This window comes from Emys orbicularis, chromosome 11 (assembly GCF_028017835.1).
Source record: "Emys orbicularis isolate rEmyOrb1 chromosome 11, rEmyOrb1.hap1, whole genome shotgun sequence".
Taxonomy (NCBI): Eukaryota; Metazoa; Chordata; order Testudines; family Emydidae; genus Emys; species Emys orbicularis.
The window spans coordinates 68,556,884-68,576,795 of record NC_088693.1 but is presented as its reverse complement, the minus strand read 5'-3'; the positions used below and the strand labels follow the sequence as shown (position 1 = coordinate 68,576,795).

Sequence of the window (19,912 nt, the reverse complement as noted above, 5' to 3'; positions counted from 1 at the left end):
CATTTTGCAATAGTATAAATAACAAATCCAAGTGCAAGGTAGCAATATTGCCCACCCCCAAAGATTCACAAATCATGAAAACCCTAAACATCATGAGATTAGACCAACAATCATGAGATTTAAAAAAAAGAATATGCTGTAGTTTTTTGGTTGGTCTTTTGTACTCTCCTGTCCCCCCAGTGTGTTTGTGAGATAGCGTTGCCAACACTTCCATATTTATTGTGTAAGGTGCTTGTGCCCCTCCACAGCCCACCCCATACCCAACAATTAATTCTGCACCCTGTCCCCAAATCAATCCTCTCTCCAGATCAACACTGCTCGTCCCCCTGTGTCCTCATCATTTCTGCCCCACCTCTTCTCCGTCTCCTCCGTTCCTTCTGAAGCTGCTGTGTCTCTTCCTCTCCCCTCTCCCAGAGATGGGTGTTGCAGGGAGTGGAGCCTCTCTGAGCTCCTCTCTCCTCCACTCCTGTGACAGTGGTGTTGGCAACTAAGGGGCAGAGACCTCTGACTGCTTCCTGCACAGCCTTGATTGGCCACTCTTCCTCACGACCGGAGATAGTGGGAAAGACAGCCAATCAGAAGCCAGGCTGAAATTCCCAAGAGGGCTGGAGATTCTCACATCATCACCAGACAGGCTTCAGCCCTGGCTAAAATCCTGCAACCTGTGAAAAAGTCACAAGCGCTGACACCACTGCGGCAGCAGAGAATCAGGCTTTTTATATAGTGCATATAATAATATTAATAATACCCAGCTCTTATAGAGTGCTTTTTTACTGGTAGCTCTCAAAGCACTTTACAAAGGAATTCAGTATCATTATTCCCATTTTACAGATGGAGAAACTGAGGTACAGAGCAGTGAAGTGACTTACCCAACGTCATCCACCACTCCCAGCAGGTCAGTGGCAGAGCTGGGAAGAGAATTAAGGTTTCCTGAGGGCCACTCCCCAGTATCTATCCCCCTAAGACAAAAACAGGGCAAATTGCAGCCACTATGTACTGTGCAACAGCAGGTGAATACTTTTTCCAGAGCTGTGTCTTCACACTGATTTCAATGCATACAAATAAAAAGGAAGTAAACAACAATACATGTTACATTCAAGCTCCAGTTAAAACAGCAGCATTTTACTCTAGCGGAGTATGTCACATATTATGTGGTAAGTATAGGATACTAATTATAGTAGGTGCTTTTTGGACAATTTAAAGGCCCCATCATATTCAGTCCTGCCACCAGGGGTTCCCTGGGATTTGCTATAGTGGGATCAAACCTATAACTTTACACTTTTCATTATTTTAAGTATCTCTGTTATGTCCCCTCTCACCATCCAGCTAATCTAAGCAACATGAATGTCTTCAATTTCTCCTCATCTGGAAGTACTTCCCTGCCTCTAATTACTTTTGCTGTTTTCTATTTTTGGAGGTGACGAGATCAGAACATAATGCAGTTAGGAAGCAGAGGGTCAACCACGAATTTATATCATATCAGTTTTTATTTTACATCTTCCAGTTTTACATTACATATTATAAAAACAGTCCATTTGATAAATATGCACATAAATAAATGATAGATACAATAAATAACTTAAATAAAAATCAGATTTGTTTAAATAAGGATCGCATCAGATGGCTTAACATTATGTCAGCCAGTAAAACAAAAATAGATTCTAGGAATCTTATACAGCAACACCTTCTATGCATGAAAATTATTGCATTTTCCAGCATCTTTCTAAGACACTAATGAAATACTCACTAGTCTGTAAATCAAAGAAACAGGGTGAAAAAACTAGTCCTTTAAATTAAAATAAATAACGGCAACACTTAACATACTATTGGCAAATATTTTTGTGTAGCAATAAACCAATACAATAAATAATAATATCCTCTAGGGCCAAATTTTAATCCCACTGAAATCAGTGGCCAATCTCCCATTGATTTCAGGGGGAACAGGCCCTACACTTTAGCTGCAGTTAAGGAATTGGCCTACAACCAATCAGCTACTGGCAATTGGAGTCAGACAGGTCTGTTCCTGAAGATCAGTTGTATGTGAATCTTTTGTTCAGAGATCATGGGTGATGGGTATCCGTGGTAAAATGCCAAGATGGAAAGAGCATCACGCCTGGTTAAAATACAGTGTCCTGTAGGAAGGATTCAGGGTTCCCATTCGCTGGGCTCTCCAGTGTCTGATTACATGCATGAGGTGAGACAGTGTAAAGATCTGGCGTTTAGGTGCAGGACTCCATGTAGGCTGCGCACTTCAAGTCATTGTTCAGCAGTCGGAAGAGATTGAGGATCACAGATGCTTCCAGGCATCCTGGAGTTTCCTGGGACAGGAGAGAGGGAGTGAACACATTTGTAACAGAGAATGGCTGGCTAGCAATGGGCCAGCGAAAGCTACTGCACACAGGCCTGATGGAGGGGGGAGGTGTAAATAGATAGGGAGCACAGAGCATGCAGAAAAAGGGTGAACAGAGCAGTGTCTACACAGGAACTTCAAGGAAAGCTAATCTGAACTAACTGTGTGAATTTGAAGTGGGTTAGTTAAATGGCATTAAATTCCTGTGTGAACACCCTCATTCAAAATTAAAGTGGTCTAATTTGGTTACTTTACTTCACTTCCAGAGATCACTTAAACTCTGAATAACAGCATCAATACAGGGCTTTAAAGCAGTTTAACTAATCCACTTTGAACTCACAACTTTAGTTAATTCAGATTAATTTTCCTGGATGTCCTTGTGTAGACAAGACCTTACAAACACTCTAAGGGTACGTCTATACTACCCGCCAGATTGGCGGGTAGAGTTCGATGTAATGGGGATCAATTTATCGCATCTCGTCTCGATGCGATAAATCGATCCGCGAATCGACGCCCGTACTCCACCTCGGCAGGAGGAGTAAGCGGCGTCGACGGGGGAGCTGTGGCAGTCGACTCGCCACCGTGAGGACGGCCAGGTAAGTCGAACTAAGATACTTCAACTTCAGCTACGCGAATAGCGTAGCTGAAGTTGCGTATCTTAGTTCGAACCACCCCACTAGTGTAGCCCAGGCCTACTCTAAGTAAATACTCATTTACACGGTGGTCTAATGTCCTGTAATTCTTAGTATACAACAATGTGTGCTGTAGTCTATTACATTAACCAGTGAGTTTGAATGAAGCAAAAGGCACAGTGATCTGGGGTAATAGTAAATTTGAAGGGTATTATCTTTGGCTCTATCTGATTCCGAAGAAGGGCTGGGCATTGGCAGATCTGTACGAATGAATTATCTCTGGGCCTCTTTTCCCATTGCCCAGCCCAGCATCTACACCTCTTCAAAGTGAATAGCAAGTTAGTGTAAAGCTTTACCCACAGTGTGAGAGAGGGGTTTTTCAGATTTGGCAGCATTTTGTAAAAATATAAATGATTCCACAAGGTACAAGGTGCAAAGCAATGGAGGATCAGATGCCACATGTTTATCTGAAACTCTGCTATTTGCATCCTATGCAAGGACCCAAGCTAGGCCACAAGGGAAAGGCTGTTTTCTGGATGCCTGGTCCATTACAGTCTGCAGCAGATGTAATGACCCTTCCTGATATGAGAAATTTACCAACTTTCTGAACTAATTCAGTCTCAGGACACCTGGACTGCAGAAGCCCCTGGACAATATACAGGGCACCATCCTGCACTGGCCCCATGGGAAGGGAATGGAGCTGATGATCCTGTACAGATTTGTTCCCACTAACATGTGATGAAAGTTTGTCTTGTGTGTTTGCCAAATGTACTCACCATCTTCTTGGCTGCGTGGAATTTTTGGAGCCAGCTAGTCAGCCTCCCGGAGCGTCGATGGGAGTCAGGCTGATGTCTGGTCTGAAAAGAAAATCAATACATGAAGCAGACTGGCACATGAGTAGAGATTTCAGGAACAGTGGCTGAGCCTCCTACCTCTCGGTACAAGCCCCAAGGCACAAATTGGTTTGATTGAGTTTATCTCGTTCTTTAGACGTGTGGATTCCATGTTAACCTGCCATGTTCTATTAATAATACAATACCAAGCATTTGTATGGTACTTTTCAACTTCAGAAGTGTTTGAAGCATTAACTAAGGGCTTTACTGAGCCACGTGGGAATGGCCCTGTGTAGGGGGAGGTATGCCTTGTGCTGCCCAGAAGAGCTCTGGGAGGAACTCCCATGAATAGAAACCGAACATGCCCTGGAGCTGAGCAGGAGTGCAGCATACTCCTCCAGTGTATGCAGCCGCCCATGGGTCTGTCTCCTCCCGGTTCCTCCCCACTTCCACTGCGATGTTCTGGGGGGCACATGGAAACAACAGTAGCTGTGCTACAGAGAGAATAGTATCTGCAGTGATACCAAACTACAGCCCACGAGCTGAAGGAGGGGACGTACCTGCTTGCACAGTAGCAGAGCAGCCGGGCATCATCTGTCCCTAACTAGTTAATCAAGTTAATTAGCTAATTAGATTATGTATATAAGCAAGGCATACGGCAGCTACGTAATCCGGACACTTTCATTGTTATAAAAGGGGGTACAAACCAAAGTCCACAATTACTGGCACAAGGATGACTAGATCCTGGATCCACTTAAGAAATTAATGCTGTTGGGAGTTCAATAGACAACTCCCAGTCCCACTGTGGCGAGAGACATTTGCAATCCAATACTCACGCAGCTCTTCAAGTCCTCTCTGATGTGCCTCAGGATTTCTAATGGCCTCACGAGCGGCTCGGACAGACTGGGATCCTCAAAGTTCTCCAGCACGTCAATAACGAGGTGCAGCTCCTCCTTTACCAGGATCACTCTGTCGTGCACCTAGGGAGAGAATGTGCAGGTAAAACAGTGTGTCCAGGGGAGTCGCAGACACGGAGATAAGGAATGTCTGTGTTAGCAGCAGGTAGGCGTGGCCTGCTTAGGGAGACTTTCCAAAGCCATGGCCAATGGGAAGACACCTAAGACGCAGGGAAGGTGTGAATCCACTCTGTACACAGAGCCTGCTAATCATGAACCTTTGGACTCTGTTGCTTACACCTTCCTTCCTTGGAATCCAACAACATTTTGTGCTTCAGATCAATCTCAAACCTTTTTTATCTTACAAAAATCTGAAGATATATTTGGCCTGTGCAAGTATTTTTTTTTTTGCTGGTGATTTGGTGAACGGTTTCTGGATCTTCAAAGTGGCTGTACATAGATGTGGATATGATTTTAGAGTACTAAAATATTCTCTCATGGGAAACCAAAATACAGAAACTGAGGATTTCCTGCCACACGACCTGGAGCTGCTTATGTGAGGGAGGTTAACCAAGTTCAGTCTGGAAATAGATGATAAAGACAGGTGTGGATGAGTTGGCGGTGACAAAGCCTTTGGTTTGTTGAACACTGAGGATAACGTTAGTATCATGCCTTGTATTAACAGGGAACAAGGTAGAGATGTTGAGATGTAAATTGTTTCCTGGCTCAATTATTTGTTAAACTGATTCACAGTCTCAACGTTTGTCTGGCTTCCCAGCCCTAAGGATGTACAAAATATAGAAATAGAAAAAGGGCCAGATTCCAACCTCAGCTGACTCCTGTGTCATTTGGGAATAAATTCCCTGTCCATGTTACTCTGAATCTACAAAAGGATCACCTGAAATCAGCATCCAGCTTGGAAAGAGACAGTTCTGCAACTTTGGAAAGAAGCAAGTGCTATTTTGTAACTTCGTCTCTCTTGGCAGAGGTCTTGCTTACCGACAGCTCTTTGACTTCCCAGTTCCGGTGGAAAATCTTGGTGTTGCATTTTCGGTCTGACAACAGCACGATGTCCTCCTGGAGGCACAAAATGAGAACACGGGGAAATGTGTAAGTGGAGGCAAAGCAGGGGAGAAAGTGCCAAATTCTGCCAACAGTTACATCATATAACCCCATTCAGCCATGCGAAGGGTGACCAGATGTCCCGATTTTATAGGGACAGTCCCGATTTTGGGGTCTTTTTCTCACATAGGCACCTATTACCCCCATCTCCTGTCCCGATTTTTCACACTTGCTATCTAGTCAGCCTAGCCATGCGCAGGTGCCAAATCCTGGCAGAATTTGACTCAACACTTTGATCCCCTAACAATGCTGCTGTCCTAGAGTCTTGGCTCTTTCCAAGAAGGTGCCAAAGATGGGACAGGCGTCAATAACACGCTCTTGTCATATTGCTTTGCTGGTTTCAGGTTGTGAACTGCATTTGTGCAGGAGTTTAACTGAGAACCGGCATCCTTTAACTCTTGACACGGAGGATAACTTGACCACTAATCTGAGTGGTGCACTTCCTCAGCTTCAGTGTTAGTTAACATGGAATGTTTGCACGACTTAAAAATAAGTGACTGGATTTCTCTAATGCTGCTTGGTGGCATGACATGAATTTGGGGTCCTCAGATTGTCTGTTTAAGGGACTAGACTCGGTTTTCTCTGGAAGGGAAAGACCGCAGATAGTTAAAAACTGGGTCTCATTCTCTAGGTTTGATGGTAACTCAGGACAGAGTTTGAACCCCTTTCAGAACTTTTTGAGATTTAAGATTAAGGACGGTTGACTCTATAAGAAATCTGAGATGGCCAGGCCCTAACGTCCTTAGACCGACTCAGATCAGAAACACCCACTTAGACAGATTGTCCCTTCTTTCTCTCCTCGCTCTTTTCTAACAGTAAGAATCCCATTCTTTCCCTGTTATTGTCTAATCTGTGATTCTGCCCTAGATCAGTTCCAACCTTCCTGCCCTGAACATGACTCTGCCTCTCTCCACATCTATGATCCCCAGTCCCCAAATATCTGAATACTTGCCGGAGCTGAACATTCTGAGCTTTGCCCTTTCATAATTAAGACTGGGTGAGGGATCACCAACAAAGAAGATCCAGACAGAGAGACTTCTCTCTATTGTATCTGCAACCCTACACCCCAACCTTACCTAAGCATATGCCTCCCATCTTATTTCATCTGCCCATAGTAATATGCCGAGAAGGCTGCTGTTGAAACTACAGCCTAGCACTCACATTGCCATTATTGCCCCACTTATGTGTCTTGTTTGCACTTACAAATCTGTCCTTGACATTCTTGAAGGTCTCCAGTTCCCGGGGTGGCAGGGACTTGTATTTTGAGAGGTGGCACTTCTTCATCTGAGCACCTTTGGGAAAGGCCTCTGTAGACACTGTCCATAGGGTCAGGACCAGGAGCAGTTTGCAACCCATCATTTTTCCTATTGAATCAGAAAGGGGAATAACACGCATCACTCCATTTCCAGGCTACAAGGATTATAAACTGTATTTTTGACAGTCTGACAAAGTGGGGAAAGAAGGGGTGCAGGAAGATGAGGGCTACAATCAAATATTTACATTGGTGGGTTGACCCCAAAGATCACAGCTGAGCAAACTCAACTCTTCTATTCACAAATGTTTTCAGATCCGGCCTCTTAATTTACAGCCCCAGCACTAATAATAAAAAATAAACTGGTAAGGTACTTAGAGGAATGGATAGTGTTGGATCCTTACTCTTTAGAGTAGATCACAGCAGATCAGTCTAGTAAGCCCATGTGCTAGACAGAAGCCCCAGACTTAGTGGCACGTACCTTGGAGCATGTTTGCTGGGAAATCGCTTTAGTCTCTTCTTCTTCTTCCTCAGGATTGCTTGGCCTCCCTCTGGTCTGTGAATGTAGCCTCGCTTTGCCATTGCTCTTGCTTTTATACTCTTTAGGAAAAAATAAAATTAAATCTTGTTTTGCTTTAGTCATAGGAGAAAACCCCACACGTTAATGCTGCTGTTTGATCAATGGAAACTGGAAAGTGAAAGTACGGCAGGTGTATCTAGCTCCTAACCCTCTGCCCTCACCAGGGATTCCCAGGTGAGGGAACCTCTGCATGACATCATGACCAAATGATGCAAGGTTTTCCTGCCTAGAGTAGGTGAGTTCTGTTTCTAATCTTAGCATTGCCCAGCTTCCGGGTTTGCCTGTTATTGTAACGATCCACTGAGCAGCCTTTTCATTCATTTTTCCCCCGCCCCCTGCGAGTCATCACTGATCAGCGAAGGGGAGGACGACGGTGCTCTCAAAAATGGGCAGAAAGGGACTGTTCCCAGAAGGGAGCCTTCCCCTGCAGTCTTGATAACATACAGGTTAACGATCCATGTTTGTGATTTACCTGGCCTGGGGGAAGGAGAACCTGGGAAGCACTTTTGGCACTAGTCCAAGGGGGAAGAGCCAGCCACAGGCTGTCTGAGATCTGGGCCAGGAAGCCTGAGAACCAGCAGCCTGAGAGCTGGGCCAGGCTGAATGGGAGTGTGGCAGGGGAGCAGGCCGGGGCTGGCAGGAAGTTAGTAGAAGCTGCAGCAATAGTACTATACAGCCCGGGGGAAACAGCAGAGACTGGAGGGGGGAGGCACAGAGGTAGCAGCCTTCCAAGATACTCCAGACCCAGGGCACTGGTCTAGAGAAGGACTCTTCTTCACCACTGGGGACGGGCTGTGTGTTTTCAGAGGCACTGACATAAATAAGGGCCGTGTGTCAAGAGGGGTTTGTTAGCAGGTAGCTTGCAACAGAGGCTCTGACAGGTGGCCAACAGGAAGACAAGTCACAGACTCTGAGTGAAATCACCAGCAACGAGCCTGAACTGTGGCCAGTGGGCCCTACAAGCCAATACTTAATTTCCCTCCACAAAGGGATGGCTTACCAAGGGCAGGCCAAGGTCTCGGCCTGAGTCGCCCCTAGGGCAAGGATACACTTGTATTCAGCATGAGGAGTGGCCGAAGTTGCAGAGTTAGGAACTAGCACATGTATCTTTTCTTGTAACCGTTCAAACCACTGTAGTGAGGGAACTCGCCCCCTTTCATTTCTTCCAGGCCTAGTAAGGAATCGTTGCAGCTGGGCTGTGAGTGCATGGGCCTGTTGGGTAGAGAAGCTGGTTGACAAAGACTCTGCAGAATACTTCTTCCTTCGGCCTTACATCCTCTTCTGTTGTCCTCTCACACCAGTCACATCTCTGACTGTTTCTGCCTACATCTAGCTCCGAACCCTCTACCCAGTCTGACTTGCACTCAGCCTATACAGGTCATGCCTGGTGAGCGTCTTACTCCCATGGACTCTTTTAATTAACTGAGATGATTGTGATGTCAGTTCCTGAGTTAATTTTAAAGTGAACATTCCTGCCATAAATATTCAGTTTCGCTCGCGAGGCAGGCTCTATATCATCACAAGTGATAGATCCCAGAAACAATGGCTCTTAATTGTCTGTAATATGATCAACTCCCTGACTGCTTTGATGCAGCAAACAGGTGCAAAATGTCCATATTTTGTGCATTTAGTACACCATGTGTCTCTGGCTGGACATGCATCATCTCTGGAACTATGACTTTTTCCACACCTTGTTGATGTAGGCTGAATCTGTCCCTCTTAGTCGCGGAGCTCTCTGGTAATGACTTTTAATACTCATGCTGCATCTGTTAACAGCTTCTAAGCTAGTTTTTTTTGCTTAATGGCTTTGTTATTTGAAAAGCTGTGGCTAAGATTAAACCTTTCAATGGTAGCTGCTGTGAAAGGTTTTTAATCTGTTAATGCAATAACTAGACTGTCTGATCTTTCATGTTTTGCATTCCCATGATCACAGTTTTCAGCCAGAGTATGCAGAAGTCTTATGAAACATTCAACATTTTCCCATGGCTCTTGAATTCTCGAGTTTTCATAAACCACTTATCTCTGAGGTATAAAGTACGCATGAAACATAGCCAGAACGCTTGCATAGTCATGTTTGTGACTGTCTTGAGTAAAAATCAAAGGATTTAGAGATATGCTCTGCCTGCGTCTCCACGGCATAAATGAAAGAATATACCTGCATATCTCCAGTTTCTTTGTGGACCTTGGTAGCAATGTGAAATCTTGCAAAATATTGTTTCCAGCCTGTCCATTGTAAAGGTTTGTCAAAGTGGACATTTTCTGAGGCATTGAAGACGTGGCATGTTGATGAAATCCTGCAACCTTTCTTGCTTTGTTCCTTCTGTCTGCAACTTTTGTTGCTGTTTCCTTCTGTTTCTGTTCTTAGTTTACTCCTGACAACAAGTCACGTTCTCCTGTACCAGCAATGGCCTGGTCACAGAGCTTGCTTATATATACCGGATATGTTCATCATAAGATTCTTTAATACTCTACCAGGTATGGCTCAGTAAGCTTTAAATAAAGTATTTTGCACACAGCACTACGTGACTGAACAGTATAATACAGTTTAGCATCCATTACTGCCTGTTCCAGCCAAAAACCAGCCGGTAGCAAGTGAAGCCATGCCTTTGTGGTCAGGTCAAGCACAGTACACCAGAGTGGCAGTGCCAACACTACCATCCAACAGAGACATCGGGCCTGCATCCTCTAAGGCAAGGAGTGGAGATTAGAGGGAGAGTGAATGACTCTTGCACTCAGGAAAAAATGTGACAGTCCTCCCGGTTGGTATTTTAAAAGTCTCCGATCAGTGTGTAGTTAAAGCAGGTGTCTTGGGGAAAGCAATCTACATTCAGCTCCAGGAGGCAGCGCTGTCAGTTCAGGGGTATTGCTGTCAGTTCAGTGGGAACCTGTCTGTTTCTCAATCTTGTCACGTGTGAACTTTGCAAGCCACACAGTAGGAGCTTAGTTTTTGCTTTGACTTTGCTGCAAGTGCAGAAGTCCTCTCAGGGTTGCTCTGAAATGTTGTGCAATCTGCGAGCTTGGTCCGAGGTTCCAGCTTCTTACGGAATTAACAGTCACAGGAATTTAGTCTGGGCTCCCCAGGGAACATTTGTTTGGCTCTAATGGTAATGCCAAAAGGAAGGAGAAAGACAAGAGTCACATCTCTCTTTGGCCTTTTAGTTGCGTGTTTGGAAATGCAGTGAGGGGGATCCAAAAGCAAGCAGCTTCGCAATGCAAAAGGGAGGCAGTGTGGCCTAGTGGCTACAGTGTAAGATCAGCTCTCAGGATTCTTGGCTCTGCCACTGGCCTGCTGAGTGATCTTGGACAAGTCACTTTGCCTCTCTGTGCCTTAGTTCCCCATCTGTGCAATCAGGAATAATGAGAATGACTTTGGGATCTACTCCTGCACAGAACTGTATAGGAGCTGGGTTTTATTACTCCAGTGCACCCAATAGTCTGTTTACAAATTAAAAGACAGGAATGCCAAGGTCTGGGAAACAATTTTATTTGTTCACAATTATAGATAAAAAGGCACCATCTTAGTAATAGATAAATACATAAAAATAAATAGCTGATCCATAATAAATAACACTTTGGTTCAAGTCGGGAAGCTATAGAAATCAATTACTCTTCTTAGTTTTGTAATAATAGATAAAGAAGCAGCAAGATAAAAATACACTCTGTATAAATACATCTGTCGAGGATCTGTACAGTAAGAACTTCCTAAGTTCAATATTAATGCATTTCCTGAGGTTGTTTCTAAGAGATCCGAAGCCATGACTAGTGTGTAAATCCTAGAACTGGAGTGTGTTTTTTATTAAAATTAAAACTTATTAAATGTTTCCAATATTTTTGGTTATGTTACCTTGACTAAAATGCTTTCATATAGGGACAATACAATTACATCCAATAAATAATATCCCCAGAGGGCCAAATCCCTGTGAAGTCTAAGGAGTCTAGAGTGCTGCACCAGCTGGAAATCGGAGCAACCTGGAGGCCAACTGTTGTGTAATTCTTTGGTATAAAAGGATGGAATCCGTTTGCTCGGGGATCTATGATCAGCAGCCGGAGGGAGAAGATGAATGTTCCTGGTTCACACACAACTTCTCCCAATATGTATGCGGTGCTCTCAGGCTAGGGACTCTCCAGTCTCTAAGTAGATGTGGACACGGGCACTGCAGAGACCAGATGGCTACACACACAGCTCAATGTAGGCTTCGTATCTCAAGTCTTCGTTCAGCAGTCGGAAGAGATTGAGGATCACAGATGCTTCCAGGCAGCCAGGTGTTTCCTGGGAAATGAGAGAATATTTACAACAGGAAGTGTGAATGGGGCTAAATTAAAGCCACCACGGATATGTTGCATAATTAGGAGGCAAGTGCATATCTATAAGAAGCACAGAAGATGTGGAAAGAGGGTGAGTGCTGGAAACAGAGCAATGTGCATGCGGATTTCTGGAACCCAAGCAGATGCACACGCAAACTGCAGTTTAACGTACTATCATGAAATGCAGCATAATTCAAACCATACATTAGCTGTTGCTGTAGTCTGTGACATCATTGCACAATGGATCCCGGCCTGGCCTCTGGGATGGAAACCTAGTAGGCGTGTTCCTTCTCTAATTTGTATGGAAGTTCACTTTCCTCATTGTCTCCAATGACTACTCACCGTCTCCTTGCTCTTATGGAAATTTTGGAGCCAATTGTTCAGCCTCCTGGAGTGTCGATGAGAATGAGTTTGTCTGGTCTGAAAACAAAGTTGATACAGACTGGTTGGTGCCCAGAGATTTCAGCCGACAGTGGACCAAAGCCCTTTCTCTACAGGCGCAGAGCAGTTCTTGCCCTGACATAGTCTAGGCGGCTTCCCTTGTGCATGTCATATCAACTACCCCCGCTTTCAATGTCCCATATATGGATGGGCCCAAAGCAAGAGCCACATGCTGGCACTGCTGGCACTGAAAGAGAAATCTGGCACTGAATACTCACACAGTCCCTCAGGTCCCCTCTGATCTGTGTCAGGATTTCTAGCGGCCTTGAGAGCAGCTTGGACAGACTGGGGTCCTCAACGTTCTCCAGCACGTTAATGGTAAAGTCCAGCTCCTTCTCTACCAGGATGACTCTATCGTGCACCTGGGGAGAGAAACTTGTAGGTAAGAGAGTGTCTGTGGGAGAAAGAGGCACAGCTGTGCAGATACAGGACTAGAAATTCCCATGCGTAGGGGCTGGCAGACTAGGTTGAAACAGGAGATTTTCCAAAGCCACTCAGGGCTTTCATGATTTGTCAATAAATGAAATATTAAAATCACTCCTGACTGGAAACAACTTCATCTCCACGTCTTCCTTGACACCAGTTTATAGCCAGTGAGAAGGCACCTGAACTGAAGGTGAGGGGTGACCCTTATTTACACCGAGAAAGAGCCACTGTCAGATCTGACATGCTCCTGACTAAATCAGTGACTACAAAGTCAATGGTCAAAGTGCCTTGTGTCAGATTAGCACAAGGGTAAGTGAGATCAGATTCAGCGAGAAAGGGACACATGTTAGGAAGGAACCATCTGCTAGAATAGTTGTTCTCAAACATTTCTACTGGTGACCCCTTTCACATAGCCAGCCTCTGAGTGCGACCCCCCCTCTATAAATTAAAAACCCTTTCAAATATATTTAACACCATTATAAATGCTGGCGGCAAATCAGGGTTTGGGATGGAGGCTGACAGCTCGCGACACCCCATGTAATAACCTTGCAGCCCCCTGAGGGGTCCCAAACCCCAGTTTGAGAACCCCTGTGCTAGCATGTGACCTTCTTGTGCCCCTTGGCTGAGATTTTTCGTACCGACAGCTCTTTGATTTCCCAGTTCCGGTGGAAAATCCTGGTGCTGCATTTTCGGTCTGACGACAGCATCATGTCCTCCTGGAAGCAGAAGGAAAGAACAGAGACCCATATTTATGTAGGAGCAGGAACAAACCTGCACTAGTTCTTCCCTCAGTTCTCTCCACGCAATCCCAGCGGTGATGCAGGGAGACGAGATGCTGACATCAAATGTCTCCCTTGTACCTCGAGGGCTGGTATCCACAAGGGATATGACAGGGATATGCATCACCAAGTTCAAACTGTGCTTTGTCGTTCTCCTCCAGCGAGGAGAGGACCTGGGCTCAGCAGGCGCTGTGCTAGAGCCTGCTGCTGGCCAGCAGGGTGCTCGAGCTGGCAGAAAAGTAAAACCAAATCCTTCTTGGTAGTTGGTTTTGAGCTTCTTCCCTGAGTCCAGAGGGACATGCAGAGCGGGCCACTGTTCCGATGACAGCCTAGGGCTCACAGTGCTGTTATTGCCCAGTGTGTGTTCTTCACACTTACAAATTTGTCCTTGGCTTTCTTGAAGGCCTCCAGTTCCCGAGGTGGCAGGGACTTGTATTTTGCGAGGTGGCATTTTGTCCTCTCAGTGCCTTTGGGAAAGGCCTCTGTAGTCATCGTCCAGATGGCCAGAGCAAAGAGAACTTTGTCGCCTACTGTAAAAGGGTTTGCGCCGGGGCTCGACCCTTCAGGACAGGAGGGGAGCCACACCGACGCCCTACTTCACGAATTAAACAGTCAGTTAGCTTAGGACTCAGGCCCCCTGGTCCAGGGGGCTGAGTAAACCATAGTCAAAGAACCCAGGCCCTCTGGCGCAGGGTTGGGCGAGCAAGTAGTTTGGGGGCCCAGGTCCTCTGGAGCAGGGGCTGGGCAGGCAAACAGTCACTTAGCTCAGGCCCTCTGATGCAGGGGCTGAGCACAGACAGTTAACTAACTCAGGCCCTCCTGTAGCAGGGGCTGAGCACAAACAGTCAATAAGCTCGGGCCCTTGGATGCAGGGGCTGAGCGCAAACAGTTAATAAGCTCAGGCCCTTGGATGCGGGGGCTGAGCACAACAGCTAATTGGCTCAGGCCTTCTATAGCAGGAACTGAGCACAAGTAGTTAATAAGCTCAGGCCTTCTGTAGCAGGGGCTGAGCACAAGCAGTCACTAAGCTCAGGCCTCTGTAGCAGGGGCTGAGCAGGTAGGCAGTTTAGGAGCTCTGGCCCTGGTTCAGGGTGGAGCACCAACAGGCAATTAGCCCCGGCAGGTAAGGGGCTCAGGTTCCTACCTGAGCGTTGGGTGAGGGGGAAGCCTGCCACCCGTGTGTAGGGGTGGCAGGGGGGGGACACAGGCCCACCCACTCCACTGTGTCCCAGCCCGGGGCCCTAGCAGCGATTGGTGTCGCTGCCGGTCAGTGGGGTATCCTGACCGAAACACACTGCCATGGGCTCACAGGCCTCTGTAGCCTGACTGGGGTCGGCTACCCCCGGGCTACTTCCATTATCCCCCTCGGGGCCTACCTCGTCCGTGGCACCGGGTGCGGTCCAGTCCATCAGTGGAGCCTCCTCTCGGCCGGGGCTTGGTGGCAGATCCGGTAGCTCTGTAGGGAAATCCGGCCACTGTCCCTCGGGCGGCTCCTCCGGATAACAGCAGGGCTGCAAGGGTTCTGGCGGGGCCTCCCCTTCAGGGTTGCTGTGGGGGAGTTCCACGGGCGCCTCCCAGCGACGGGACCGGACGGGCTCCAGCGGCTCCTCCTCGTAATGAGCTCGGGGCAGCTCCGGCCAGCTAGGGCATCCACCTCGGGCCTCCGAGGTATCCTGGCGGGGAGCTCCCGACCGCACGTCTGCTCCCTGCGGTGGCCGGCGCCTGACTGAGCTCTGGCTGCCGGCCTTTATACTTCCTGTCCCGCCCCGTGACTTCCGGGGGGCGGGGACAGGCGGCGGGGGCTGCGCCCACTTGGGTGTTTGCGCCGGTGCTCCCTCTTCAGGACAGGAGGGGAGCCACACCGACTCACTACACCTACGTTCCCCATTTTCCCTAAGGGAGACAGAACGGGAGAGATACATCACTGACATGCCAGGCTGCCAGGCTTACCAGCCAGCGAGTTGGACGCTGTCTCATAAGCTAGGCCTGCACTGGAGACAAACCTAGCTCTAAATTTTCTTTTTACTGTTTCTTAAAACATGGTTAAATCTACTGCAGGAGGCAGCTGGTGACACAGAATCAGTGAAATGCCCAGCTCTGAGCTGTGGCTTCCTATAGGGGACTGGGAAGTAAAACAATTGTTACCATTTCTCAAGCCTTCCTCAAGCCAACCAGTTAATTTGATCAGCTGTGAAATGAAACAGCTGGCGAAAGTGATGCTTTCTTCTTTTTCTTAAAACTAACTTATTGACATTCAGCAGAATTATCTGGTCTTTTCAAACCACCCTTCAGACTTTAGCTGTTGTAAATACTTGCACACTATGTAGTCAAACAATAAAGTATCTAGTAGGTGCAGCAGGGTACATCATCCTACGGCATTTGTTACAAATTTATCCTGCTTCTTTTAGTATAGCAAAGTATGAACGAATCCTAATTTTACGCAAATATATATCTGCCACTTGCAAAATAGTTCTGATAAATAATTTTCAGGCTACTGACTCTTTTTGTCTGTTAACAATTTGATAGTCATTGTATTTTCTTGCTGGTCTCCTAAGTCACGACATTGTTTCTTCTCCATAATTTGATGACTGAACTATTTTTAATCCATGCACATTTTTGTATGAAATATCAGTTGTGAAAGTTTTGGGGTAGGCAAACACTTTTTGCAAGTACCCAACAATTCTCCAGATACAAAACTAAAACACCCACAAATCATAGCAACCTGAACTCATTACAGGTGTAACGCACTTTGCTTGTACAACATATATTCCTTGCTGTCTACCATAGAGCACAATATAATCACTCGGTAAAGAGAAACTGTGTAGTAAGGAGAGGCTCCAGACTAGTCACTCTTACCTTGCCGTGTATTTGCTGGGATGTTGCTTTAGTTGCCTCTTGTGTCTCAGGGCTGCTTTGCCGCTCTCTTGGCTCTGAATGTGGTTTTTCTTCTCCATGGCTCTTGCTTTTATACCAAAAGGCTCTTTCTGGTTAAGAAAAATAACATGAAACCTCATTTTGCTTTAGTCTAGGGCAGAAAAACCCAGCTCTGCTGTCACCCAGCAAAGTGTTTGGAAAGGGAAAGCGAAAGTGAGGCAGGTATCACACCTGAGTTCAGAGCCCTGAGGGATTTCCACCTGATGAAAACACGGTGATGTCACAAGTGAATTATGCAAGAGTTCCCTGCCTAGAGTAGGTATGTATGTAGACTTGGCCTTTGCTGAATTGCTAAGCCAGAAGAATCTCAGCCCCTTTTGTTTTTAAAGTCCTCTTCCTTGCAGATACAGCCTCGAAAATGTAAAATGATCAGGAGGGTTGGAACCTTTTGCCAATCTCCTGCAGATCACAGGTTACTTACAGCAAACCAGGGCTTGCCTTTAACGTCTAGATACATCATAGATGTGCACTGAGGACTACAGTTAAGGCCGACATGCAGGAATTTCGAGCTGGGTGGGTATTCGTTTGTCCATCCCATTTGTTTTACTTTTCACCACAAAGCCAAGAACATACGGTCCCTGTGGAGGTCTTCTGTACTCTAACATTACCAGTTAGCTGCAGTAGCATTTATTCCACTCGTTCACTGAGGCCCCAGTCAGGTTCTGGGCCTCATTATATAAGCATCGTACACATAAAATACAGGCAGTCCCCTATATACGTTTACAGTCTAAATGGAGCCTTGTCACAATGGGGTTGTAGAACACAAGTGAGGGGGAGAGACAAGGACGGCAGTAATAGGAGCAAAGCTTTGCCCGGATTAATGAAGAGTACATGTGCTATTGTCTCCTTTCCTAGGTACAGCTCTTTGCAGTCCTCCCCTCCCCCCACCTGCCACCCCTAGGCCTCACGCTGTACTCGTACGTGTGTTATGATCTGTTTCCTGTCTTTTGTTCTGATCTTTTTGCTGTATTCAATGGCTGTTGTCTCCTTGCCTCGGTCAAGGCTGAGCTCCATTATTCAGACAGACTCTGAGGAATACAGCCAGACAACTTTTAAAGTAACAGATCTCATGCTCCCTTTCCTCATTTAAACGCGACCCAAACGGGTCTCTGAAATAACAAAGCTACATCACATCAAATAAATATTTTTTAAAAGTTATTTCTCCTTTGCTTACCTGGCAGTATGTAGAATGGTACAATTTTCAAGTGTCAATCAGGCCTGACTGTGATTTCTTAATTGATACAATTATACCAATACAACAAAGTGTGGATGCAGTTATCTCAGCATAACGGTGCCTGATACCTGTACAGGCAGAGCTATTGCCGGTATAAAGCATCTGCATTCCTTTAGGGGGGCTGAGGGGTACAGTAAGGGAGGTTGTACTGTTTAACCATACCAGCATACCGCTATAGTCAAAGCAGTACAACGTACTAGTTGTGAAATTCTTTGATTTCAGGGGCTTGCATTTGACTAGAGCAAAGGGCTCTAGAAACACATAAAAACACAGCTCACTCTTTTCTAGGAAACAGACTCTTGAATGACTACACTCAGGTTTTGGAAGGTAGAAAAACCCTTTGATTCACCTTTGAAGTCTGCCAGTACTTACTCAGACAAAACACCCATTAACTTCCGTAGTATTCAGCCTATGAAAGCACTGCAGACCCAAAGCTAACCAGCTTCCCATGCCTAACTCTCTCAATAATGGGATTTGATGATTTTTTAAACTAACAATTTGTTAAGAAGATTTCACTCCCTTCCACTTGCTGGCCTGTACGTTTCATTGCCTTTGCAGCAACTTCCTTTTATTAGCCCTGATTCCTGTTCACCTTCTATGCATTATTCTCTCTCTCTGTGTTAAGCATAACCAGGTCACTGGTAGGTGTAGTTATCAGTTATGTCGACACAGGTGTTTAAATTCCTGGTGCTACCTGTGCCATTGTAGGATGTGTATGTTCTGCGCACAACGCTTCTAATGAATAAAAGGAAACCTGTGTGTATTTGTGCGGCTTGCCATGTGCAAAGCAAACCAGAACATGCATTAGATCAGGGCTTCTTATTCAGAGTAAGGGGAAAATCCACAACTATATGGAAACAATTCTTAGCCCAAATAATTGAAAGATAACTGGGTTCAGTCAGGGGGACCCTTTCAGGTAGCTGACAAAAGAGAGATGTTTCCTGATGTATGAAAAGCGGCTTTCTGACACCACTAAAGTAAACCGTAGGGGACACTATTAGCAGACCACACACTACACTGAATGGAATTCTACTGTATGTATCAACTCAGGACTCTGTGACATGTGCCTTGCTGAGATAAGGTTAGGAGCTAATGAAGCAAAACTGAAACTGGTTGAGTTACATCAACATATTGCTTCCGAACTCCAGCTACGCAGGCGACCTATTCAAGAAGGAGACATGGATTAATGGTATTCAAGAGGTGAAATGTCCAAAAGAAATTTTTAACCCATTTGGATGCAGCTATTATTTCACAAGAGTTTTTAAAAGAACTTTTCAGGTGTGTTGTTTAATTATTCAGGATTGTTAATTGCCTATTGTGGCTATGATAGAGTTAGAAGCAACTAGCAATAATAGTACCTAACTCTTATCTAGCAGTTTCATCTTTGGATCTCAAAGCGCTATACGAAGGAGGTCAGTATCATCACCGTGTTACAGATGGGGAAACTGAGGTACAGTGAGGGAATTGATGTGGCCGGGGTCGCTCAGCAACTCACTGGCAGAGCTGGGAATTAACCCACACCTCCTGCGTTCTACGTCAGTTCCCTAACCACTAGGTGACACATGGCAGATGCATGCAGCTGTATAGGAACGGGGTGGGGGCGGAGAAGAATGCTTCCATTTTAAGCTCACTATAGAACCCTAATACTTTCCATTAAGGGAAAAATTCTGCTCATCTTATGCGAGTCACATCGAAGTCTAGTTGTATGCGTCAGGCGAACAGGATCTGACCCTATGTCTGGAAAGCATGTTTGCTAGAGAGCCGTTACGGGACTTTAAGGGCTTTGCAGCAGAAAGACAGAAAGCTGACAGGCATAATGCAGGCACCCCTAACCCTCCGATCATAATGCCTCTATATAAATCCATGGTGCACCCACATCTTGAATTCTGCGTGCAGATCTGGTCATCTCTAAAAGATATATTGGAACTGGAAAAAGTACAGAAAAGGGCAACAAAAATGATTAGGGATGTGGAACAACTTCCATCTGAGGAGAAATTATAAAGACTGGGACTTTTCAGCTTGGAAAAGAGATGACTAAGGGGGGGATACGATAGAGGTTTATAAAATCATGACTGGTGTGGAGAAAGTAGAAAGTGTTATTTACTTTTTCTCATAACACAAGAACTAG

At 45.8% G+C, this 19,912-nt stretch overlaps 2 protein-coding genes across 2 annotated transcripts; both read right to left on the bottom strand.

The window, feature by feature from the left end:
* Nucleotides 1–2,219: 2,219 nt before the first annotated feature.
* Nucleotides 2,220–7,576, bottom strand: LOC135885333 (interferon lambda-3-like). Its single transcript, XM_065413007.1, has 6 exons — nt 7,567–7,576; nt 7,037–7,197; nt 5,711–5,788; nt 4,652–4,795; nt 3,759–3,839; nt 2,220–2,318 (listed from the first exon to the last, which is right to left on the bottom strand). The coding sequence occupies exons 1-6, from the start codon at nt 7,574–7,576 to the stop codon at nt 2,220–2,222; spliced, it is 573 nt and encodes a 190-aa protein (XP_065269079.1).
* Nucleotides 7,577–11,836: 4,260 nt separating this feature from the next.
* Nucleotides 11,837–16,570, bottom strand: LOC135885332 (interferon lambda-3-like). Its single transcript, XM_065413006.1, has 7 exons — nt 16,473–16,570; nt 15,496–15,509; nt 13,995–14,176; nt 13,476–13,553; nt 12,630–12,773; nt 12,313–12,390; nt 11,837–11,935 (listed from the first exon to the last, which is right to left on the bottom strand). The coding sequence occupies exons 1-7, from the start codon at nt 16,568–16,570 to the stop codon at nt 11,837–11,839; spliced, it is 693 nt and encodes a 230-aa protein (XP_065269078.1).
* Nucleotides 16,571–19,912: the final 3,342 nt, after the last annotated feature.